Raw genomic sequence first — 27,154 nt, 5'->3', positions numbered from 1 at the left:
ACTTTTAGCTTTAATTAAAGTTAAATTTTACTTTCACTGAGTTGGAGTTATACAAACTTTAGAACATTATTGTTTAAAAGCTACACATTTTATTCCCTTAAAAACATTATTATTCATTCGATTTCAATCTATCCAACAATACTTGGAAAGCTCATTTCTTTCCAAGTTAAATATTTTCTTCAAGTTGAAAACTTTTGAACTTGTTCTCATCATAATAATTTACTTTCACCTTTCTACCTCCAAAGAATCTGAATAGAAAACAAATTTCAAAATTATGTGTTGAAAATATTCGGCAGATCTTAAGCCACAAAAGTTACATCTACATACATAATCGAATAAAATAACAAATATTTTATCAGGACATGTTTAAAAAAAAAAAAATATTTAGATATATTAACAAATATATAGATATATTAACACTTAATTTTATACTAATATATAAGCAAGTTAATAAGAAATGTTTCTATACAAACCTCCCTTTGAGATCAATCATTGCCCTAACAGCAAATGGTACTTTTTCAAATTCAATAAATAACTAAATAATTTTAGATACATTTTTATACAAATCTCCCATTCAAGTCAATCAAGGCTCTTACAGCTGATGGTACTTTTTCAAATTCAATAAATATTGTGATTGCTTCTTCGTCAGGGACTTGGATACCTCGCATCTGTAATAAGATTTTATTTTCTTGTAAGTTTATTTACTAACTAATTTAGTGTAATATTACCATGGTTATTAAAAACTAACTTATTTAAATACTACTAACTTAGTTAATTAGCTTTCACTTTAACATAATATATTGTTTTGGTAGCACTGTATATTTAATGTTTTACTCACTGTTTTAATTAATTGCTTGAAAACGATTGACTTTCCGTTAATCAAAAATATATTATGTCAGAACTTTTTAGTTTATTTCAAGCACTAAAGAGTTTTTTGTACGAGACTTAGTTCGTCAAATAAACCTTTAAAAAACAAATGATATATTTGTTCTCCTTTTAACAACTTTTAAATGTTTAAAGAACCCGCACCACCAAACTAACATAACAACCTTATTTCTAACAGTTTTTCGTTCGTTTAGCAAATAAGTCTTTACAATTTTTTTTACAACAGGATCTTCTAAATTGATTTCCGTGATCCCCTGGCAGAAATAAATAACCGCCGCTTTTATTAGATACTACCCAAAAAACTTATAAAAGATAAATAACCAACCATATTTCTGAGACACACAATCTTAGTAGGTTCAGCTAATAATTATTTAATAATACAATAATAATAATTCAATGCACCAACAATTTACTAATCAATAATAAACTCTTACCATATTCCTCAAACACACAATCTTAGTAGGTTCAGCCAAGGGATCGTTCTGCAAGCTGGCAGGAGGTGGCATGGCGTTGAACGAAGGTGGAGGCATATCAGGTTTCACGAATTGTTGCTGGTTCCTCGCTTCCTGCTCGTTCGACGATATTATCTTGCCCCCGCGCTTCGATGTTTTCTCAACCTGGGGAGTTTTTTAACAATGTAACAAAAAGTAAAATTTAAATATATAATATGATATATAATCATATTGAAAAAGCCGTTTATCACTTGAAGATGTTTTAAATAAACAAAAATACTCATGAAACAAAAACGTTTTTTGTTAATTTTTTCAAAGACAGTAAAAACAAAATTGTATTTTTTACAATAATTTTGTTGTTACTATATATTTTATACTATTACGATTAGATAGCTTTCTTATTGTTAAATTAACTATGTTCTAACTTTTAACAATTTTTAACTTATAAAATTGTTTATAAGACTTGAATGTGAAAACTGCTCAAAATGTTTGTTGGGTCAGAATGACAAGTTAAAAAGGTTACATATGCTTTTTAACTAAGAGTACTTTGATGAAAGTAAAAATTAGACCGAAAGCCCAAACTTAATTAAATATATATCTTTAGTTGCAGTAACTTTTTAAGTCTTTTTTAAAACCTTGATGGAACAAAATAATGGTGACATATAAGGTCAAACAAAAAAATCCATAAGTTTTTAAATCATGTACCTTTTTATTTCTTAAACTTAATATTTAAAATTATCATTATCTCGTTTTGATGATTTCTCAACCTGGAGGATTCTTTTTAAGTTATTAGTTTTACGAGTCTTAAAATAACAAGTTGTGCTTATGATTCTCTTCAAATTTTGAAAAGTATCAAGATTTTTTCAACTAGTTTAGGTGATTTTACCTCCCAAAATTAGAACTTCTGTGCTAAGGAGAGAAAAAAACGTTCTATTTGGTATAAGGTTTAGTAAAATAATGATCAAAAATTAAAGCATGACCCATTCTAGTATTATTTTTATCGAAAATACTATTTTTTAAATGATATTATGTTCATTAAACTAACAATTAGAGCATGTGACATTCCTGTATTATCTTTTATCAACATAAATAAACACATAATAGCAAATTACTTACAATCAAATCCAAAATAAATAAATAAAACTAACGATTAGTACATCACTTGTTCCAATATTATGTTTTTCCAATATATTCATATAATTTAATTTAATTATTTTATTATTTAATATTTAATAAGCTATTAGTGCACTTAGCATTCGTGTATCATTTTTAGTAAATATCAAAATGCTTAACAAACTAAATAGTAAATAAAACTTGCAATCAAAACATGTAACATTTCAGTATTATGTTTTTTTACTGATTTATTTTAAAATTAAACAAGAAATAAAACTAACAATCAAAGCATGACTCATTCCAGTATTATCTTTTCCCAAACCTTTACCCTCTTTGAATCCATACTTTGAAATAATTTTGTGAGCTACACTTCCCCTGGAAGCATGTAAGTTTATTTAAAAAAATTATAAAAAAAAATTAATAAAATTATATATACATATATATATATATATATAAAGGTTTATTTAAAGATGCAAAACTCGAAGGACTCGAGTTTCGTGACTATTCACTCATCAGCTTCAAAACAAGTTTAAAATAAAGCACAAAACAAAATCACTAATGAAAGTTAAAAATTTTTTGCATAAATAGATTATGACGTAATTTTGAAACTATCAAAAATCATGCAAAACGGCTTGTGCAAAAATTAATTTACCAATCGACAATAAACTAGCAAAAATTCATATAACTTCAGTGAGTCACTATATATTAGGGCAGATAATTGAAAGAGATAAAGATAAAATTAAGATGCAAATTGAAATTTAGGTTATTTTAAGATGAAATTAAAACTTGTTAAACTTTAAAAGCGACTTTTTTATATGTCTACAAGACGATACAAACTCGCTTCTTTTGTTTAAACATCTCTTGTCTTTCAGTGCATATACAACGGCTGATGCTTCTTTGAGACACAGCCTACATATTGGGCTATTGCCGTCGGCTATAGGCTGTGCTCTTTTTATAACTTCCCAGGATATTTCGAAGTCGATGCCGCTGCGCTTTAAGCCACAAACATACTTCGAAAGTTCAGTGTCATTTTCATATATTCCGCCTTTAAAAGATTTTTTATGATTGGCATACCTGAATCTAAACTGAGTCGAGCACAAGCCGACATAGAACCTCGTCTCAATGCCAGATTTAACTGTGGCCTTGTAGACGATATTCTCTGAACGGAAATTACCCCCTTTCAAATTATATTTACAGCCACCAGCGCAGCCACATTGACTTTGAATTCCTGAGTTTTGGTTTAAAATTTTTTTGTTGTGTGCCTTAATGATATTCTCTAAATTTACCGTACACGAATAAGTTATTCGTGTACGGCAAATGTTTGATATTTTAATTATCATATTACTTTTTACTTACTTAAGATCTTTAGCAAATTGAAATCCTCCCTTGCCCATGACTGGTGCAGGTGTTGCAGCTAAAAAATTTAAATTAATTAAAAATAAATACATGGTAACATTTTGAAAAATTAAATGAAGCTTTTATGTTGATGTAAGTCAATTTAAAAAAAAACTTCGAGTATCATATCATGTAATTTTGTAATTTTTTTTTTACACGATCAAATTTCATCACAAATTGAAAACAAATTAATTTATAAACAGAAGTTGGAAGCGTTGAAAAATTTTAGTTTAAAAGTAAGATCATAAGAAAGCTAAATGCAATTAAACTAAAAACAAGTAAGTTATTATGTTTTAAGTACATGAAACAATTTGTTCTAGTAAAATGTAAAAATGAATAAAAAGTAAGAAGAATTTCGAAACAACTTTTTATAAAAATATACAAAAAAAAAAATCATAAATTACAAAAAGTAATTTTATTAGCTTTTAAACTATTTATGTAATAAATAAGCAAACGTTGTGATAGTAGCTGTCAGATATAGATATATATTGTATATTTGTTTATTTTACACACTATTTAATTGTATTAATAATTAAACAAATAATTAAACAAACGTTGCGATAGAAGCTTGCTGTCAGATTCCATCAATACGCTAGGTGGCGCTATTGCAGCTTTGGTGGCCGCTGTAAATAAAATTAATAAAAATTAGTAATACTTAAAAGGTATTACTTTTTCATGTTAATCTAACTATTATTTTTAATTTTGTTATTTAGTATAAATGTTGTCCAATGATTGTTAGCTTTAGTTTAAAAAAAACTAAAATTTAAACTGTTTTTTAACCACTAGCAATCTTTGCTTTTTCATATTAAAATAATTGAGTTAATATTTAATAATTTACCTCTAGCAGATTTAGCTTTTTCATATTCCATGTCTTCTGTTTCGTAATCTCTGGAGACCAAACTTGTTACCTGAAAAATTAATTATTGAAAAAAATATTCAATTTTATCACTTTAGCCTGATCAGATAAATTCAGGTCCTAGTTACAAATGATTCAACATTGATAAGTTGTATTTTATATTTTATTACAAATTGCTTATTAAGTAGTCTAAATAGATATTTTTTTTATAAATTTATTAATTTTAAACAAATTTCTGACTGATTATATGAATCTTCAAATTAAATAACTCAACTAAAATTAAAAAAAAAAAATTCAAATTAATACTGGACTTGTTTTATAAGGATCATATCCAGTTCTTGCGTGTCCTAGATTTAACTGTTAAAAGTAAGTAATTAATTTAATTCTTCAAATTATCACCTACATAATGACCTAGTATATTGAAATTACATATTTTATAATATAAATAAACTCGAAATATTTAATAATAATTCAAATAAATACTTTTGATTTAATTACATATTTTAACAATATATATAAATTCAAATAATTAATAATAATAATTCAAATAAAAACCGGATTAGGAGAGTTGTCTTTGATTTAATTATATATTTTAACAAGACAAATAAATTCAAAATATTTAACAATAATAATAATTCAAATAAATACCGGATTAGGAGAATTGGGATCGTATCCTGTTCTCGCGTGTCTCTGTGCTCTGCGCTTCCTCCGTTCTTCTAACTCTCTTACTCTGTAATAAATAACCTTTTTTTAAGCTTTATTCATATTTTTTTTTGTAAATACAACAAAAATATTACTAAAAATACCAAACTATTCAAACCTAAGATTACAGTACTAGCAGATTAAGAAAAAAAAAACGTTTGTAGCTAAATTAAATACAATAAAGAGTTTAAAAAAAAAATTAAGTTTTAATTGTTTTTTTTATGAAACAGGGTTACCACTATTTTAAGAAAAAAGTCAGTCTGAATGACCAAAAAGTAACCTAAAAATTAAGAAAAAAACATATAAAATAAAAATTTACATAAACGAAAAACTATTTAAAGAAAAACTGCTACCGAGTTTATACACAAGAAAATACCAGAATATCAACAAATTGACCTTGTATAATCAATTTTTTTTTAGTATAAAGATTTATAATTAGAAAAAATATCCTGAGATTAAGAAAAAGGTATCCAAATTAGCCGGAGTTTGGCAAAAGAATTCAAAAAGTCTCCGGGTGTGTACCCCATTTAAAACAGTGTGAATTGTTTTGTCAGCTGTATTAATACAGCTATTAAATTGTATTTATCAACGAAATCATTGCCAGTTACCGGATGCTTTGCTTCTTTTAACAAGTCTTAATTACAGAGTTTGTGGTTTTACATTGGTTGCGTCACAAAAAAAAGTGAGACTAAAAGGAACCAGAACATACAATAATTGTAAATAGTAATACAAATCTGTTTAATTCATGACTTTAAAATGTTTTTTCGGATATTTTACTCAAAGCACTGAGCAAAACTTCGCATGCTGAACAAAATTCAGAGAATATAAAAACATAGCATACAATTAAAAATATTGAAACATACTGTTAATTAAATAAGTGGTCTTCAACCGTTGTAAAAGTTTCGCGCACTAAAGTGCTGCAAAATAAATTCTGTGCACGTGTCTTTAAAAGTATAAATAAGATTTAATGTTGTGCGTGTCTTGTTAAGCAATTAACGTGATAAGAACTTTCTGTAAAAAAACGACGAAACAAATAGAATTAAAATTTTTGCTAAGTTTTCAGTGAAATCATTACAATGCACTGAACAGGTGTGTACATTGTGAAAACCACTGAAATAAACTGTTATTTGTATGTTAAGTATTTGGAAATAAACCAAAGTTTTAGTATTTTAAATCTAAATAACATTAGTTCTCTATTAGGAATAATCATCTTAGTTAAGATTTTATTTATGTTTTAAATTAAAGTCATACTATTTATACAGTAACATTAATTACTTCTACTTCATTCAAGTTTAAAATTAATTGATAACCTGATAAAGGTTTTCTTCATTTAATTTTGAGTGTATTTTAGCTATAATATTTAGCTTTAAAATTGAAGATATTATGACATAAATATAAATTAGAAGTAGTTGTTTGATTATATAACAATTTTTCAACAAAACGTTTGTGATTTTACATTGAAAATCACGAACATAGAGAAAATTGTAATTTAAAAAAGTAAAAGGCTGAAACATAAAATTAATTGAGTCCACACTTTACTGTCAAGTATTTGTTACAAAAATTTGATAATTGGAAGTTTTAAAGCTTTTTAACTTTAGTTCTAGCTTTGTAGTGTTGTATGCTTCAAAATTTATAAATTTAACTTCTTTAATCAAAATAAAAGACAGTTAAGTATTAGTCTTAAGCAGTGGCGTCGCGTGATATTTTTTTTAGGTGGTGCAGAATTAAAAAAAATCCCTAACTTTAAAACTCTTTTTTTATCTTAAATAAAGACTTTTTTATACAACAATTACATTAAATTGCTAATGTAACTTGGGAAATTTTGTTTAAAAATAAAACATTTATTTTTTCAAAAAAAAAAATTATTTAAGAAAACAACTTAAAAAAAAAGTAAATACTTTGAAAATTAAAGCAAATATAGGAATATTAAAAAAAAATTAATTAATTTAAAAGACTCAAAAATTTTTAGCTTACTTATGAGTATTGATTTTTAAGAAGGCTTTAAAGTTAAAACTAACAGTAGAAAATATTTAGACAAAACAAATTGTTATTATAATGAAAATACAGCAACTTTAATAGTTTTTTTTATTTTGCCTCAACTTTATTTAAAAAATATTTGATTAAACATCATACTAAGAATGGTTATTTCATTAATATTTAACTTAACAAAAAAATAAATGTCTTATCAGACTTGGCAAGGAAATTAAAAAGTCTACAAACAAAAAAAAAAATCTTCACTACAAAAAAAGAAACACTTTCTTCACAATTTGATCTTATTTTATGTAGTTTTTACAAAGTTACAAGATGCTTTTTACAGATTTTAAAAATTCAATATATTTTTTCAGATATAGCTGGTCAAAGTCAAAGGCAATAAAAGGTTCCTTATGGGAGGCACAAACTAAATCAGCGCTTAAAAAAAGTGTTTTACCCCCCCCCCCCTTTTATGCCCTTAACATCTACTTTAGAATTATTTGACTGGAATTATTTTATAAAGTTTTAATTTTACTACAACTCATCTTTTGAAAATATAAAAAAATCATATTAACTTTTGAGATATGGTAACTAACAGTCAGAGGTACAAAAGAATCCTTATTAATATAATATAAACTCAAACAACAAATAAATCAAATCACTAAAATCATATCTTTTTTTTTTATAAGTTGGCTTCAAAATCATTAGATGTTTCTTTTATAAAAAAAACAAATTGCTGAAATAGATATTTGAAACACTAAGAAAAAAAAATAACAAAAGTTTTTTTTTGTATATATAAAAATATATATTGATACTTAAAAATTAAAATTTCTTTTTAACAAAAGTAAACAAATTTTATAAAACTTAGGATGAAAAAGTTTGATAAAAATTGCTTTAAGAATAATGGAGAATATAGGTTTTCAGTAAAATTGTATTTTTTTACTGTTTTGATTTGCTCCTTGTATAATAAATCATTGTACTCTCTGGCTTTGACCGACTGTAACTAAAAGTTCAATTGGAAATTTCAAGTTTATTAAAGAGTAACTATTAGCTTTTTGAAAAAGTTAAAATAAGAACAATATGTAAAAAAGTGCCTATAAACCTCCCCCCCCCCCTCCCTTACCCCTCACTATTTTGCACTTTTTTTTTACAAACATTAAGATTTTAATTAACTTTTTTTCTAATTTTAATGTTTTTTTTTTTGGAGGTTTAAAATTCAATAGTTTTTAAGGGTATCTTTTCTTTATTTAATTTTAATATGTTTTTCATTTTGATGGCAGTATTTTTCTCAGGAGCTCAACTTTTTTAAGTTTAGTTGGTGAGGCTTTTGAATTTTTAAAGAATTTTAAAGATAATTTATAAATAAGTAACCCTAATAGTAGTAAAAAATTGGTTAGTTAGTTTTCATGTGGCCATAGGGAAAAAACACTTAATTTTTAATTTTAAATAAGCTTGTTATTTTCAGAGTAAAAAACTAAAACTGCTTTAGTCAGCCTGAATATTTTTATAATTTGGTCTGTTTTAATTTATCTTGGGTCATCTTGAGTTTTTAACATTTTTAAGTTATCCTGATTATGAGGCAAGGCAACCATGTTTCAACAATTTTATCTAAAACTGTTGCTTTGTTTATGAAAAAATTAAACCAAAAGTCATATAAAGTAGACTAAATTTTCCTAAAATGTTAAACTACTATAAGTAATCAAAGTTTCTAAGTTATGGCTATTTACTTTATTTAAAGATGTGACTGTTTCAATAATACTAATTTTCATTTAATATAAATCTAAATTATTTTTCTGCAAGAGTGAACTAGAAGTTTATATTAAACTTCTTATTTTTTTATAGAACTTTAACTTTACATTTAAAAATAATTTAATTAAATATTTTATTAATTTTATGATAACAATAATCAGTTATAATTAAGTTTATGTATACAGATTAAAATAAAAAATCGAATTTCTTAGACTTTAGTGATTTAAGGTTCTTATCTTTTTTTTTAATATTTCATTCATGACAAGTTTTGTTCTTTTATTGTCCAGTTTTAATAGAAGTGATCTGTTAAATTCAAAAAATCATGTGGGTACATAAACTCAAGTTTAATCCTTTGCAGTAGCTTAGCTTTGTTTTTATTTTATGTTTACAATAGCTTCTAGATGATACTTAAGCATGTCCTGTTTTAGGGAATTTTCAATTTAGTTTACTTACCGCAAGATATTGATTTTGCGGTAATTCTTGAAGAAATTTTGCTTTTTTGAGTTCATTTGCGGCAGTCAGCTAAGAGTTTGCGGCAGTGAAGTGGGCAAAATGGTCGTTTTCAAAATTGAAGTTTTTAAAGAGACTTCGTTCTAAAAAATAACGAAAACGCTACAGATACTTTTTTTTTCTTACAAAATTTCAAGGTGGTGCAGTAGCGGCAGTGCAACACCCCACGCGACGCCCCTGGTCTTAAGTTTTTAATTGAACGATCTAAAAATATTAAAAATTTGACCAAAAATGTTAAAAATGTATTACAGATAACTTTTGTTGTAGTAAAATTACAAAAATAAAAAATACTTATTCAAATTTGAAACAATTTTTAGTTCAGGTTTCAAATAACCAGAGTTTTCCAAAAAAACTTCAACAGGCTTGAGCTTGTCGAAATAAATTAAATTAATCAATTTATTTATTAACATTATTTATTTGTATTTCATTTATAAACAACAAAAAGTTTCAAAGTAATACAAATTAAAGTTATATAGAAACGAAGCTAGTCTTCTAATTATTACTGATTGCCTTTTAGCCGAAATATTTCAGCTCTAAATTGAAGGGTAAAACTGTGAATATTAGAAGTTCATTTGTTATACACATATATAAAAAGTTTTTCACACAGCGTTTAAGATTTTACATTGAAAATCACGAATAAAGAAAAAATTTAATTTAAAAAATTGTCTTCATTGAAAATTGTAATAAGCTGAAACAACTAATTTATAAAAACTATGCTTTATTGTTAAGTATTTTTAACAGAATTTGAAAATTGGACGACTTAAAGCTTTTTTACTTCAGTTCTAATTTGATAATGTCGTTTACAACAACATTTTAAAATTTAACATTTTTAATCAAAATAAAAGACAATAATGTATTTATTTTTTAAGTTTAAACTCAAAAATCTACAGATATAAACAATCTGATCCAAAATTTTATGAATGTTTAATACTACAGATAACTTTTGATGGGGTTTAAAACTAGTAAGAGTTATTTTTGTTTTAATCATAATTAAAAACAATTATAAGTTAAAATATAAAACAAACCAGCGTTTTCTACAAACTTGAACAGGCTTGGGTTTGTCTTATTTTAATAAATTATTTTAGTTTACATATGGTCTGAAAATCATGATACAACTTAGCAGTGTCTAAAAAAAAGAGCAAACACATAAATTTATATCAAACTATTGCATAATTCCTGATAATATATTTTTTTATACTACGCTGCATAAACTTGCATTTTTAAAACTTAAAGTGTAAACAGAGTGCGAAGATATATAACGAAAAACTTTAAGTGTAAAATCACTATCAAAACTTGTAATTAAAAAACGTTGCACTTTCAATTTATGCTTAGAAGGTCGTACTATTTCTTTAAGTGCACAGTTGTAAGTGTGCGAAGTTACGCAGTATGTTTAAATAAATTAACTTTTAAAAATTTTATGGTAATGAAGTTAACAGGTGCGAACACAGGTTTAATATTTTACAAATTTTTATACCAGTGCGAAGTTACGCGGTAAAAATTACTACAATTGTTTCACCAGATGGTTTTGGCAACATTTAAAATATAAATGAAAGTTTAACTGCTGTATTCTGACAGCGTACAAAATGCTTAAAAATACAAAAGGCATACAATAATATAATTTAGGCCTTTTCATATTAAAATAATGCTTCTTAGCGTTTGCGGTTTTAAATTAGTTTCATCAAAAAAACAGTTAAGCAAAATCAAACAAATGTTATCTGCATTGAAAAATAAAATGCAACAGTTTCTAATAAAACTACAAAGCAACTTTAATATCGCAAAAATATGTACAAGAAAGTTCAATACGTACAGTGCAATTTAACGTATTAACATGATCATAAATGATTTTATAGTACACATACACCAGTTTGTAACAAAAATTTAATTTACTTTGAAACAAAAATTCTGTTTGGCGACAATGTTGTAACTAAGCATAGATTTAAATTTAAGCAGAGTTTTTTTAACAAAACTACTTTTAAATGATTTTATACTCAATATGTCAAGAAGCGATCTAAGCATAGGAAAAAAAATAGATTAACAACGTTTCTACAACAAAATTTGTGAAAACTATGTACGGAATAAAATAATTTTTTAAGTAGAAAGACTAAATAAATGTGACCATATAAAAAATACTTTTTCCAATTGCAAAATACTTATCATATAATTATTTTCACAAGACAACTTTACTTCTTCTAACAGTGCAATTTAGCCTATTTACATGATCATAAACAGTTTTATAGTACTTTTACAGTAGTTAGCAACAAAAATTTTAAATTACTGAGAAATTTCATTAGGCTACAATTTTGTAACGAAGCATAGATTTGTTTGTATGTAGAGTCTTTTAATAAAAAAATTTAAATTTATTTAAAATTTTGTGTTTAATTAGTTAAAACTAGGCTTATGTCAATCTAAATGCAAGAAAAAAGCTAGTCTTCCAACCTTTTAAAAACAATACAGTTTATATGACAATTTGTAAACAATTTATATTATTGCTATTTAAATTTAACTTACCTCAGTTATAAAAAGATACTTAAAGATCTTATTAAAGTTTTTATTTAGAAATTAGAACAAATATTTAACATTTTAAAAGTAGAAAATTTAAACATCAATATTACTTATTTGTATTTCATTAAAAAGCAACTAAAATTTTCAAAAGTAAATCAAAATTAAATGCTACTAAATATTGAAACTGAGCTTTATATTACTGATTATATTTAGCCGAAATGTATCAGCTTTAAATTAGAAAGAACAATCCGAACAATTAGGCTTCCCGTTAGTTAAACAACTATATAAAACGTTTTCAACCTAGCGTTTGTGATTTTACTTTGAAAATCACGAACAGTGAGGAAATATCTTAACTTAAAAAATTTTCTTTATTAAAATTTTAACAAACGGAAACAATCAATTTATTGTAAAGTATCTGAACATAATTTGAAAATTAGACGATTTTAAAGCTTTCTTTTTTTTCTAATTTTATAGCGCCATATGCTTCAACATTTTAGAAATCTGACTTCTTTAATCAAAATAAAAGACAGTAATGTATTTATTTTTTAAGTTTAAACTTAAAAATCTATTGACATTAAAAATCTGATCCAAAATGTTATGAATGTCTAATACTACAGATAACTTTTGTTTGGGTTAAAACTAGTAAAACTTGTAGATGATTTACTCATATTTAATACATACTTTTTTCAAGGTTTAAAATCAACCATATTTTTTAACCTAAAACAGGTTTGTATGATTTAAATAAAGCATTATAATTTGTAAACAGCCATCTAATTCTGGAACTCTAAATAAACTTTACAGTACTCTGAAAAAATAAATACTCAGGCCAAAACTTTCGAAAAATCCTGTATAGTGTGTTATACACATTATTTTGAGAACTAGAAGTGTAACTTCGCGTGTTTATGTTTAAATGTTAATAAAGCGCTAAAATACACGGCAGGCACTAAAACCAACTCAGTTTCAACTCATGCTGGAAATTTATTTTTCGTATTTGCAATTGCGCGAAGTTTCGCTGCACGTAAATGGACTAAACTGTGAACACTTTAGTCCTGATTAAACCTTTTAAAATGCGAAGACGTACAGCAGTTCAAATGTTTATTTATCGAGTTTTTTTGAACAGCGCGAAATTAAGAGGTAGCTCACTTTAAATGTACTATTTTAACCACGGTTTAGGTTGTCATTATACACAAATCATTTTTTCTGCTGTATTCAGACAGCTTACAAAATGCCAAAATAGCAAAGACTTTTCAATAAAGCACAAACATGTTATCATTTTCATATAAAAATAATGTTTCTTAGCGTTTATAAAAAAACCATTTATGGAAAACAATAATTTCAAATAAGTAAAAAATTCAGTTTACATTGATGTATAATTTAAAAGAATTATTCTTCAGTATGTTTTATACATGCCTTGTTTTAACGTGATACACAATTATTACTCAAAGCTTAATTAAGTAAATGTCAGATTTCATATGTTAAATACTAGTTTTTTACAGCAAAAAAAAAGTAACAAAAACAATTTTTGAAAAATAAAATTTTATTGATTAGACCAGTTTTATTTGCAACAAAGCCGCGCAAAATATTCCAATTAATCCTTGTGTAATCAACAAAGCATGTTGAATATAACATGCTTCCCACATTTCTTTAAAGCAAAAAAAAAAAGATAGAGTTACTAAAAATATTCGGAATCAGCATAAACTGAAAAATTATAAAAAAAACAAAAGTAGTTAGAATGTTAGACAGAAAAACTTATTTAGGAATTTAACCTTATTGCCACTGTTTGAACATAAAAAAGCCTGAGCGACCAATACTAACTTTAATCGGCATGAATTACAAGAAAACTTAAAAAGATTCTTTAAAATTAACAATTTTATGATATTCTTTTAGCCGAAATGCTAAAATAGCTTTAAATTGAAAAGAATTGACTATCGAATATAATATTTATTTACTATTAAATAAAAATTTTTAACCCACCGTTTGTGATTTTACATTGAAAATCACGAACAGAGAGAAAATTGTAATTAAAAAAATTATCTTCATTAAAAAAGTAATAATCTGTAACAACCAATTTATAAAAACTATGATTTATAGTAAAGTATTTGTGGGAGATTTAGTAATTGGACGTTTTTAAGCTTTCTGACTAAAGTTTTAACTGTATAGTGTTGTATGACTCAAAAGTTTTAAATCTAACTTCACACAATCTAGTTCACTTAATCATACTTAAAACTTTTCTCAGGCTAAAAATTAAAAAAAAAATATTTCAATAATTCTGTTTAGTGCGTTTTATAAATTATTTTAAGTAAACTTGTTACGTAACTTTGCACGTTCACTTTTGAATGAGAGCGAAGATAAAGTATGCTAAAACCAAGGCAGATTCAGTTTTGATTTTTTTCAATTCCACAATTGTAAATGTGTAAAGTTAAACTGTGTTTATATGTACTCAACTAAAAACACTTTAGTCCTGATGGAATCATCACCTTAAAAGTGCGAATGTGTACGGCAAAAAAGGGCATACTACTTAAGATTTTTGAAGATTGCAAAATTAAAAGGCATGTTAGTGTAATTAATACAAATTAAACCATTGGTCTCATTTGTATCAATTGTGAATGAAAGTATTGCTGTATAACCACAGCTTGAAAATTAATATTAACTTATTTGCTATAAACTTCGGCACGCCGGCCTCTTAAATATTAAAACTGAATTCAAGTTTTCGCGATTTTATAATAGTTCGTCACAAAACTCGATGCTTCCAACGCATTTCAAGTTGTTTTCAGAGTAAATAGTTTTGCAATGTAATTTTTTGTTACGCTTACAAGTAGTCTGCAGTAAAAAACGTGATTTACTCTGAAACAAAGATTTTATTTGGCAACAATTTCGTAACCAAGCATAAACTTGTTAGTAAGCTTGTGAGTCTTAAAAAAATACTTTAAACTGATTTTAAATATCATACTTAATTTGTCAAGACTAGGCACATGTCGATTTAAGTTAAAGAAAAAAGTTAAATTTAACAACCTTTAAAAAAATACTGCATTTGTAACGAACTTGTAAATAATATATATGATTGGTATTTAAATTTAACTTACTTCAGTTCTAATTTGATACTTAATGATCTTATTTAAGTTTGTATTTATGTTTGGAAATTTCAACACATATTTAACAAATTAAAAGCAAAAAATTTAAACGTCAACATTGTTTATTTGAATTTCAAATATTTAGAAATTTTTAACAACAAAAAAGTTTTAAAATAAATTCAAAACTAAATATTTACACGAAGCTTGTCTTCTTATTGTTTATGGTTTTCTTTTGGCCGAAATGCTTCAGCTTTAAAATAAAGAGTATGATACTTCAAAACATAATGTTCACATTTGATGAAGTACTATATAAAAAGTTTTCAACCCAGCGTTTGTGAATTTATATTGAAAATCACGAATAGAGAAAAAAATGTAACTTGAAAAATTGTCTTCATTAAAAAAGTAACTAACTGAAACAATCAATTTATAAAAACTATGCTTTTTTGTAAAATATTTGTAACAGATTTTGAAAATTGGAAGTTTTAAACTTTTTAAAAAAATTTATATTTTAAAGATTTTTTACTTTTTTTCTAATTTATAGTGTTGTATGATTCAACATTTGTAAATCTAAGTTCTATGAAATTTAAATTGAAAAACTATGCTTTATTGTAAACTTTTTTTAACAGAACTTAAAAATTGTGCAATTTAAAGCTTTTTTACTTCAGCTCTAATTTTATAATGTCGTTTGCAACAACATTTTAAAATCTAACTTTTTTAATCAAAATAAAAGACAATAGTGTATTTATTTTTAAGTTTAAACTTCAAAATCTACAGATATTAACAATCTGATCCAAAATGTTATGAATGTTCAATACTACAGATAACTTTTGATGGGGTTAAAACTATTAAAACTTGTAGATGCTTTACTCATATTTAATACAAACTTTTTTTAAGGTTTAAAATCAAATATATTTTTTAACCTTCAACAGGTTTGTATGATTTAAATAAGGCAATATAATTTGTAAAATAACCATCTAATTCTGGAACTCTCAATAAACTTTACAGTACTCTCAAAACAAAAAAAATTACTCAGGCCTAAATTTTCAAAAACACCTGTATAGTGTGTTATACGCGCTATTTTGAGAACTAGAAAATTACTTTGCATGTCTATGTTTAAATGTTAATACAGCGCTAAAATACACGGCAGGAACTAAAGCCAACTCAGTTTCAAGCCATGCTAGGTTCTTTTTTTCATATTTGCAAGTGGGCGAAGTTGCGCTGTATGTAATTGTAAACAAATTTATAAAGCTAGTTAGTTAGGAATTGATTAATTAATTTAGTCCTGATGAGTGATAAGCATATTAAAAATGCAAAGATGTGCAGCAGGTCAAATGTTTACTAGAGAATTTTTTTTTTGAAAAGTGCGAAATTGCGCGGCAGATTATTGTAATCATTTCAAGCACGATTTAGGTTATTATTATTTACAAATATTTTTTTTGTTGTATTCCGACAGCTTACAAAACGCTAAATAAATAGAAATAAATGTGTATAAATAATTAACGTGATAAGAATTTTCTAAAAAAAGAGACGAAACAAACGTGATTAATAAAATATTGCTAAATTTTGTGTGTACTGTTAAATTATTTCAATGCACAGGTGTTTACATTGTGAAAACTAGTGAACTAAATATAAAAAAAATCTTTTTGTATGTGAAGTATTTGGAAATAAAATTGAGTTTTGGTTTTTTAAATCAAATAAAATTAGTTCTAATTCTATTAAGAATAATCATCTTAATTTAGATTTTATTTTAGTATTAAATAAAAGTCATACTATTTACACGGTTACATTAATTACTTTCACTTAATTTATAAACAATACAAAGTTTTAAGAGTAGATTCAAAATAATTGTTACCAAAAAATAATCTTCATTTTACTTCTGATGTGTATTATAGCCGAGATATTTCAGCTTTAAAATTGAAAATATTGCAACGTAAAGTCTTTAATGTCTGTAATTGTAATTTGATTATGTAACAATTTTTCAACAAAGCGTTTGTGATTTTACATTGAAAATCACGAACAGAGAAAAAATATCTTAACTTCAAAAAATAACATTTAAAAAAATAGTAACAATCTGAAAACTTTTATAAAAGTTGTGTGAGATTTGAACGCAAAAAGTAAATAAAATCAAAAAAAAATTTCAAATTTAAAAAAATCAGGACACTAACTAATAATAAAACTAAAGGAGCTCTCGGGTAAAACATAACAACTTCAGTCAAATAGAACTTCTCTTTTGAAACTATCGACATTAAAATGTTAATAGACTAATTATTAAGAAATATAGTTTTATTGCTGTATTCCAACAGCTTACAAATTCTACTCAACGGTACCAAAACTTACTTTACCAATGCTTCAACCTTTATTTAAATGAAAATTGTTTTTTAACGTTTGTGGTTTGAGTTTATTTTTTTCACAAAAAGCATCAGAAGCAATGATTTTATTAATCGAAAAAAATACTTCAATAAATAATTTAGTATCACTCACTTTTGACATATCTAAAATATAAAAATTTATAAAAACTTCAAAAAATACATTTTTGTATAATTAAAATCAAAAAGAGGCATGAAAACACATACAAAAGATAAATTATATGATACACAATTATCACTCAAAACTTAGTTGTTTAATTTTAGATTTAATTTGTTACATACTAGTTTCTTATAGTAAAAACTAAGTAACCAAAACGATTGTTAAAAAAAGCATATTGAATTTAAGATGTTTGCCACATTTAAAAAACTAAAAAAAAACTCTGAGTTACTAAAAATATTTGGAATCGGCATAAACTAAAAACAAAGAAAAAACAAAAGTAGTTAGAATGTTAGACAGAAAAATTTATTTAGGATTTCAACCTTTTTGCCATTCAACATTCTTTGCCAACATAAAACAGCCTGAGCAACCAAAACTGACTTTAATCGGCATAATTTACAAGAAAACCTTTATAAAAGTTGTGTTAGATTTGAACGCAAAAAGTAAATTTTAGATTCAAAAAAATCAGGACACTAATCAATAATAAAACTAAAGAAGCTCTCGGGTGAGACATAACAACTTCTCTCAAATAGAAGTGAACTTTTTTTTTTGAAATCTGTGTTCGGACAATTTAAGTGTTAATTTACTTAATTGATTTTTATTGCTGTATTCCAACAGCTCACAAATTACTACTTTTACACGGTACAAATACTTACTACACCAATGCTTCAACCTTTATTTAAAATGAAAATTGTTTTGCTAACGTTTGTGGTTTCAAATTAATTTTTTCACAAAAAGCATCAGACGCAATTATTTTATTGATCGAAAAAAGAACTTCAATAAATAATCTAGTATCACTCAATTATGATATATCTAAACTAAAATAAAATTCAATAGTTTCAAATAATACTACAAAGCAACTTTAATAAAACAAATGTTAGCATGAGAATGTCTGATTCTTCCAGTGGAATTTAGATTATTTAGATGATCATAAATAACTTAATAATGTAATACACTTACAGTAGTTTGCAAAAAAAAGTTTTAGTTTACTCAGAAACAATAACTTTATTTGGCTACAATTTTTTAAGAAAGCATGAGTTTGCTTGTTAGCAGAGTTTTATCATAAAACTACAAGATTTTAAGCAATTAATTTTTTAGTAAGCACAGTCTTCTAATAAAACTACTTTAAACTGATTTTAAATCTTATTTTTAATTTGTTAAAAAGCAATCTAAGCATAAGAAAAAAAGCTACAAATTTCTAGAACAAAAACTATGAAAACTATGTATTAAAATAATTTTTTTAGTTTAAAAACTAAAAAAATATACCATATAAAAAAAAAAAACTTTTCCAGTTGAAAAACATATAATTATTTTCACAAGACAGCTTTACCTCTGTAAACAACTTTGTCACAACAAAAATATATTATATTGATCTTTTTAAATAAATTGTTACATAAAAAAACAATAAACAAAACTATTTATGGAAAACAATAATTTCAAATAAAAATAAAAAATTCTAAAAATAAATCAGGACTTTCAATTAATAATAAAAATAAAGAAGCCCTCGGTTAAAACATAACAAATTCTATTAGATAGAAGTGGTTTTTTTTTGAAAATATCGACATTTAAATGTTAATTAACTTTATCTATTTTTCTTGCTGTATTCCCACAGCTTACTAATTACTTTTACACGGAACCAATCCATTCTTGACCAATGCTTCAACCTTTATTTATAATGAAAATTGTTTTTGAACGTTTGTGGTTTCAAATTAATTTTTTCACAAAAAGCATCAGACGCAATTATTTTATTTATCGAAAAAAGAACTTCAATACAACCAGCAAGTTTTTCTTTCTTTTAAATTAAATTTGTTCACGATTTTACTTTGTGTCTGTCAGTACGATTTTTGAACGCAAATTTATAAATTAAGGATAAAAAAAAATCAGTACACTAATTAATAATAAAACTAAATAAACTTTTGGGTAATACAATACAACTTTTCTTAAAGTCTTTTTTTTTTTGAACTATCGACATAAACTGTTAATTTAGTAATAATTGCAATGTTTATTTTCATTGCTGTACTCCAACAGCTTTCAAATTTTTACTATTTCATGGAACTTCTAGTTTCATTAATCGCTTCAAGATTTATATATAAAAAGAATTCTAACGTTTGTGGTTTCAAATTAGTATCAGCACAAAAAGCATCTAACAATGACGCAATAACATTTTCAAATTAAAATAAAAAACTTCAAAAAAAAATTAAATCACTTAATTTTGCTAAAAACAAAAAAAAAAGGAATATGTTATCAGCGGTTTAAATTTTTGTAAACAATAATTGTCAATTGGTTACAATTTAGTAGCCAAAAGTTATTTGTTTTCAAGCAAAACCTAACTTTTGAATCTTTTTTTAATCTAGTGGTTTTAAATCTTATATTTTTGATAAGACAAGACAATCTCACTGTATTAGGTAATATCATCTAAAACCACTAAATTTCCAAAAAAAAACCATTAATGGCAACTCGGTTCATAAAAGTATTGATTTTTAATTATAAAATTAATAATAATTTTCAATAAAAAAATTATATTCAATTGTAGACAATAGTAAAAATTCATTTTTGATATAGAACATCTTTAACATATATCTAAATAATTTCAACTGATTTATGGTAACACCTGCTATGGTAGACTTTTAACAAAAATGTTTCACTTTAAATTAAAAAAAATACTTAACAAATATACGGAAATGCAGTTTATATTTTTTGATGTAAAACAAAAAACCAAGCGTTTAATCACATACTATAGCCAACAGTAGAATCTAGTGATAATGAAGATCTTACTAAAACATCATGTTTCAAAAAATCATTCAACAAAAAAATTGAAAAATAATACACGTTTTGACTTTTAACCGCAAGAAAGCTTAGTCTGTCTGTCAGCGTAACCTTAAAACGCAAAAGTAAATTATGGATTCAAAAAAATCAGGACACTAATTAATAATAAAACTAAAGGAGCTCTCGGGTAAAACATAACAACTTCAGTCAAATAGAACTTCTCTTTTGAAACTATCGACATTAAAATGTTAATAGACTAATTATTAAGAAATATAGTTTTATTGCTGTATTCCAACAGCTTATAAATAAATAAAAAGGACACTAATTAATAATAAAACTAAAGAAGCTCTCGGGTAATACATAACAACTTTTATAAAATAGAAGTAAACTTTTTCATAATTATATACAACTTATGTCTTAATTAAAACAATATTGTCACTTTGCTCTCTACTTTATTGCTGTATTTCGACAGTTTTTAAATTGAATTTGTTACACGGAAGCCCTGGGTCTATTTACAACGCTTCGACCTTTAATTATAAAAAAAAGTGTTTTTTAACGTTTGTGGTTTAAAATTAGTGCTGTCACAAAAAGCATCAGACGCAATACATTTTCCAAATAAAATTGAATTCAAAAAATACTCTAAAATCAACCACTTTGATGTATTTTAACAAAAATTGTTGAAATAAACTTGGAATATGTTGGACGTGGGTTAAAGTTCTTTTTTGTTAAAGTCAATTAGTAACAACTTCGTATCCAAACGTAACTTGTTTTAAAGCAAAATGTAACTAGATGAAGCTTATTTTTTAATCTTAAACTTTATGCCAAGAAAAAAAAGACACGAAAATTTAAGTGTATGAGAAAATATCATTCAATACCGCTAGATGTACAAAAAAAATAAACTAATTCGTAGCAACTATGCTCGGAATAGTAGAAATTTGCAATTATAAAAGCTCAATTTCCATTAAAAAATATTTATTGAAGACTAAAATTTAATTTAGTCATAGGATAAATTCAAAATACATTTTAATACTATAAATTGAATTTGCTAACAAATGCTATTGGTACGCTTTTTAATAAATTCTTTTTTTTTGATAAAAAAAGACTTTACAAGTATATGGAAATGCAGTTTATATTGTTTTGATGTAAAAAAAAAAACAAAGCGTTTAATCACATACTATAGCCAACAGCAGAATCTAGTGATAATGAAGAACTTACTAAAACATTATGTTTCGCTTGAAAAAAATTATTCAACTAAAAATTGATAAGTACTTTAGTTTTGACTGACCACTATTAACTGCAAGAAAGCTCAGTCAGTCTGTCAGTACAATTTTCAAACGCTAAAAGTAAATTATGGATTAAAAAAATTAGGACACTCATCAATAATAAAACTAAAAAAGCTTTCGTGTAATACATAGCAACTTCTCTTAAATATAAGTGAATTTTTTTGAGACTATCGACACAAAGTGTTAATATAGTAATCATTGCAATGTTTACTTTTATTGCTGCATTTTAACAGCCTACAAATTAATGTTAATCCATGGAACCTCTAGTTATATTTAAACGCTTCAAAATTTGATTATAAAAAAAAATAACGTTTGTGGTTTTAAATTAGTTTCGTCGCAACATCATACAGCATAGCATTTTTTCAAGTCAAAAAAAAGTTCAAACAACCCTTAAATCACTCATTTTTGATATGTCAAAATTAAAATTAAATAAACTTGGAATATGTCAACAACCGTGAAAATTATTTCTTAAACAATAGTTGTCAATTGGTTACAATTTCGGAAGTCAAAAGTTATTTATTTTTAACCAAAATCTAACTAAATGAAGTTTTTATTAATCTAGAGGTTTTAAATTTTATACTTTTTAATAAAAGAAAAGACATGGCAATTAAGTTCAGAATAGTAGCAGTTTTTAATTATAAAAACTTTATCTTCATTACAAAAACTCCAACTATATGTAAAGGTTTTTTGATTAACATGTTTTTAATTGCAAGAAAGATCAGTAAATAAACGATTTAAATCTCTTGTAATCAAAAATTTAATTTTTCCCAGTTATAATTTGATCCTGTTCCCACATTTTAGAACAAAAAAACAGACTCAGTGACTGAAAATAGCTGCAGTCAGCATAAATGAAAGAGAGAAATATAAAGAAAGTAGTTACCAGAACAAGATAAAAAAATTTACTGCTATTTGAATTCACATACTAGGAAAACTTATTTAAATAATAACTGAACTAGCTGAAATAAACAAAAACTTTAAAAAAAATGAATCAAAGGAAGGGGACAGGAAGTATATAAACGTACTTACTTAATATTTTTTAAACATCTTACTTTTAACCAAATATTGTAAGAAATACAAATAAACTAGTTCTAAAAGATAAGACTATAAAAATGGACAATATTATTCAAAAATAATAAATATTTTAATGCAATCTGCAATTTGCCGACCTCTAGTTAAGTTATAAAATTTTCCCTGATATTTAGAAAAGGTATAATTCGAAAGAACCTAAGCTTTCAAAACCTTAAACTTTGATTGGAGAATTTCAAAAACATTTTTAAATAACAGCGCTATTTCAGATGTACACCAAATATTTAATGGAAAACAGGCCTGAATATAGTGATTCAGTATAAAACATATTTAAGGCAGTGAATGACTACCTAAATGGGGTGTTTAAGTGATTTGAGCTTAAAATATACTTAAAGTAATAAATGACAATATTAAGAAGACGTTTTTTGTTTGAATCTTATTTAAAGCTCTAGCTAAAGCTTTTCAAAATTACGTTTAAACAAAGTTCTTCATAACTGTATTGCGACAGCTTACAAATTTCAGCAAATGCTAATTGTTAATACTTTAAATATTTAAGTTGAATTTCAGTGTTTGCGATTTATTCCAGTTACGTCACTACAATTTTCAAACGTACAAAAATTAATAAATTATTTTGAAAAAATATAAAATAAAATACAAGATCCGTTAGGTTTAATTTATTGACTTTACAGTACAAATTATTGATTTACTTGAGCAATTTTCTTTGTAATTGAATAATAATTACAATAAGATCTTAATACAAAACACAAAAAAAAAGTTATGGAGTTAAGAAAAATGAAAAAAGAATTAGAACTTGTTGGTTAAAATCAACAGCTTTTTATAAAATAGGTAAACAATTCAATGATAAAAGCTTTGATACGAACAAAGTGTTGGTTTACTTTAAGAAATTTCCATAGAATAGTGGATAATTAAACGTTATTTAAACTTTAACAATTTAGTTGCGACTTCTTAATAATGACAACTACTTTAACAGCTGCTAAATTGATACTAATATTTTTTTTAAGAATCGAATAATTCATGGTTTAAATTAAAAACTAAAGTTTTGAATGACAGCTAACAAAAAAATTACAGAATAACCATCAAAGATTTTTAAAAAAGTGGATAAGTATTCGTAGGTAAGATTTAACAATTTTACTCAAAAACATTGAAAAGAATTGAAAGTTTTCCATACTTAAGCAGTAAAATTAGCACTTGTTAAGCAGTAATATTGTATATTATTTAACAAAATTAAATAACGACTAAACATCTTATATGGTAAAAATCAATTTTAATAATGAATACTTATAGCTGTCTTACAACAGCTTACAAAATTGAATCAAATGATATTGCTGATAATTTCTAGCAGTCGTTAGTATTTTATTAATTATAGTTATTTACAGCTGTATTACTACAGCTTACAAATTTCACCAATTGCTAATGGTGCAGAAGATGCTAATTTACTACAAATGTTATCATTTTATATATTAAAATTGTATCTCAGTGTTTGTGGTTTATTCTAATTCCATATATATCGCTTTAACTATTGTTTATAAAAAGAATTCTAACGGTTGTGGTTTTAAATTAGTATCAGCACAAAAAAGCATCTAACAATAACGCAATATTTTTTCAAATAAACTAAAAAATTAAAAATCCCTTAAATCACTCACTTGAGATATAACAAAATTATAAAAACTTAGAATAGACTAACTTAAATTTTTTTTTCAACAATAGTTGAAAATTGTTTTTAATTTGTAGCCAAACGTTAATTTAATGTGGCAAAATATAATTGAATAAAGCTTTTATTAAGTGGTTTTAAATATTATACTTTTTGCAAAAAAAAAAAAAGAATTGACAATTTAAATGTATGAGAAAATATCATTTAAAACTAGAATTACAAAAAAAAAAGTTAATTTTTGGCAATTAGGTTTGAAATACTAGTAATTTTCAATTATAAATGATCTAATTTTATTATAACACTATTTTCAATGCTAAACAATAAAAATGTTTCATTTTTGTAATAGAATATCTTCAATAAAAATATTTCATAACTTTAAACTGATTTTGCTAACTGATTTACCTTGATTAGTGCTATTGGTATCTAATAAACTTATTTCATTTAAAGTGAAAAAAAAACATTATTCGTACAAATGTAAAATGTAGCTCATACTGTTTTGAAACCAAAACAAAAACAAAGCGTCAACAGTATAATTTCGTGATGGAGAACAACTTGCATTCTGTTTCATTTATTATGGTGTTTTCTCACAAAAATTTATTAAAAAAAAAGATTGATAAAAAACTATATGTAAAGGTGTTTTAATTGACCATTTGTTATGCAAGAGCTCAGTAAATAAACGAGTTAAACCAATTATAATCAAAAAGGTATCTTCCCCATTTTAACCTGGTTACCATGTTTTAAAGCAAAAAAAACAGACTCAGCATAAACTGATAACAGACAAATATTAAAAACAAAGACCCAAATGTGACAGCAAGTCTAAATCAATAAAACTTTTTTATTTTGTTTTTAACAGGTCTTTTTCGGAAAAAAATACAAATAGATTATTTAAAAATACAATAACGAGCTAGATTTTAAAAAGTTAGTTTTTCGAATAAATATTGACATCGTGATTGAGTCTCAGTAGATAGGGTTACAAGTTTGGATTAAACAGAAAAGGTTTCTGCTTTGTTTACGATTGAAAAAAAAAACTAGAGTCTATATGTTTCTTTTAAATAATTTGCAATTATAACACCTATTAATCTTAAATAACAAGTTATATAATTAGAAATAACAAAAAAAAGAAACTCGTAAAGCATATTAAACTGAAAATATTACAAAACAAATTAATACAATACAATTAAAATAAAATACGAAACTATCATATCACGTATAAAACACTTCGAATAGGGTCTGCAGTGTACCATGTATAAGTCATAAAGTCTAGCCTGACCTATTTTGTTAGATAAACTTATAACTAGCTTGAGTTTTTCAAAATTAAAGTTGTTTAGTGCGGTATTGTGACAACTTACTAATTCAATTCCGAAATGGCCTTGAATTAGGTAAAAACGCAGAATCTGTTTGTCTTTATGTAATCTTCATGCATATTTAAATGTTCGCGAAGTTTATTAATTATGTCACTATGATCTTCACACTAATGAAATTAAGTTAAGGATTTAAAATAAACAGAAAACTAATCAATAATAAAACTAATAAAGCTCTCGGGTGAGACATAACAACTTTTCTTAAATAGAAGTGAACTTTTTTTTTTGAATTTATCGACGTAAAGTGGTAATTTAGTAATTATTGCAATGTTTATTTTTCTTGCTGTATTCCAACAGCTTACAAATTGTTACTCGATCATGGAATATAGAGTTCAGCATACATCGCTTCAAAATTTATTTATAAAAAGAATTCTAACGTTTGTGGTTTCAAATTAGTATCAGCACTAAAAAAGCATCTAACATTGAAGCAATAATAATTTTTCAAACCAAAAAAAAAATTTTTTTAATTATAAATCACTCATTTAAGATATAACAGAATAATAATATTTAGAACATGTTAATTTTTAGAAAAAACTAATTTATGGCATCTATGATCAGAGTAGTAGGATTTTTCAATTATAAAAGCTTAACTTCCTTTAAAAATAATTAATTGAAAACCAAAACTCAGTATTTGTCATGGAATAACTTTAACATAAGTATTTAATTATTCAAAAATAATTTTGCTACCAAATGATATTGACATACTCTTTAATAAATTTACTTCATTTAATTTAAGTAAAAAATATATTATTTTTACGAATTCAAAAGGCAGTTTGTATCGTTTTGATGTAAAACAAATACAAAGCGTTTAATCAACCACTGTAGCCATTATCAGATTTGCGTGAAAAGGAACAAATTATTAAAATATTTTGTTTCATTTGTTATCTACTTTACTCACTAAAAAATAATTAAATAATAAGAATGAAAAAAAACTACACGTAAACGTTTTTTCGACAGAAACTTGTGATTGCGAGAAAGGTCAGTAAATAAGTAGTTAATCAAGAAGTTATTTTTTTACAGTTTGAATTTAATCCTATAGTCACTTTTTAAAACAAAAAACTCAGTGACCAAAAATAGATGCAATCACCATAAATGATCGAGAAAAATAAAAAGAAAGTACTAATGAGGCTTAGATAGAAATTTTTTACTGCTATTCGATATTAAATACTAAGAAAACTTATTCAAATAACAACTTAACCAGCTAAAATAAACGAAAACTTTAAGAAAAATTGAGAATCAAATGAAGGGAACAGAAAGTATAAAACGTACTAACTTAATATTCTTAAAACATCTTACTTTTAAACAATATTTAGTAAA

The 27,154-nt window shown here is 24.9% G+C and overlaps 1 protein-coding gene across 1 annotated transcript in view; it reads right to left on the bottom strand.

Annotated features, from left to right (window-relative positions):
• Positions 1-48: 48 nt before the first annotated feature.
• The window catches only part of LOC145829511 (splicing factor 45-like), a 38,456-nt gene continuing 11,350 nt past the window's right edge, over positions 49-27,154 (bottom strand). The window contains exons 4-11 of the mRNA XM_082937332.1: positions 5,350-5,431; positions 4,684-4,753; positions 4,400-4,468; positions 3,807-3,864; positions 2,732-2,825; positions 1,320-1,502; positions 474-668; positions 49-248 (exon numbers count right to left, since the gene is read on the bottom strand). Coding sequence (XP_082793458.1) covers positions 558-668; positions 1,320-1,502; positions 2,732-2,825; positions 3,807-3,864; positions 4,400-4,468; positions 4,684-4,753; positions 5,350-5,431 — 667 coding nt within the window. The 3' untranslated portion in view covers positions 49-248; positions 474-557. The remainder of the gene's footprint in view (positions 249-473; positions 669-1,319; positions 1,503-2,731; positions 2,826-3,806; positions 3,865-4,399; positions 4,469-4,683; positions 4,754-5,349; positions 5,432-27,154) is intronic.

This window comes from Thalia democratica, chromosome 2 (assembly GCF_965202585.1).
Source record: "Thalia democratica chromosome 2, ktThaDemo2.hap1.1, whole genome shotgun sequence".
In the NCBI taxonomy this organism is placed as follows: domain Eukaryota; kingdom Metazoa; phylum Chordata; class Thaliacea; order Salpida; family Salpidae; genus Thalia; species Thalia democratica.
The sequence above is the reverse complement of the archived record's forward strand: the minus strand, read 5'-3'. Positions and strand labels throughout refer to the sequence as shown.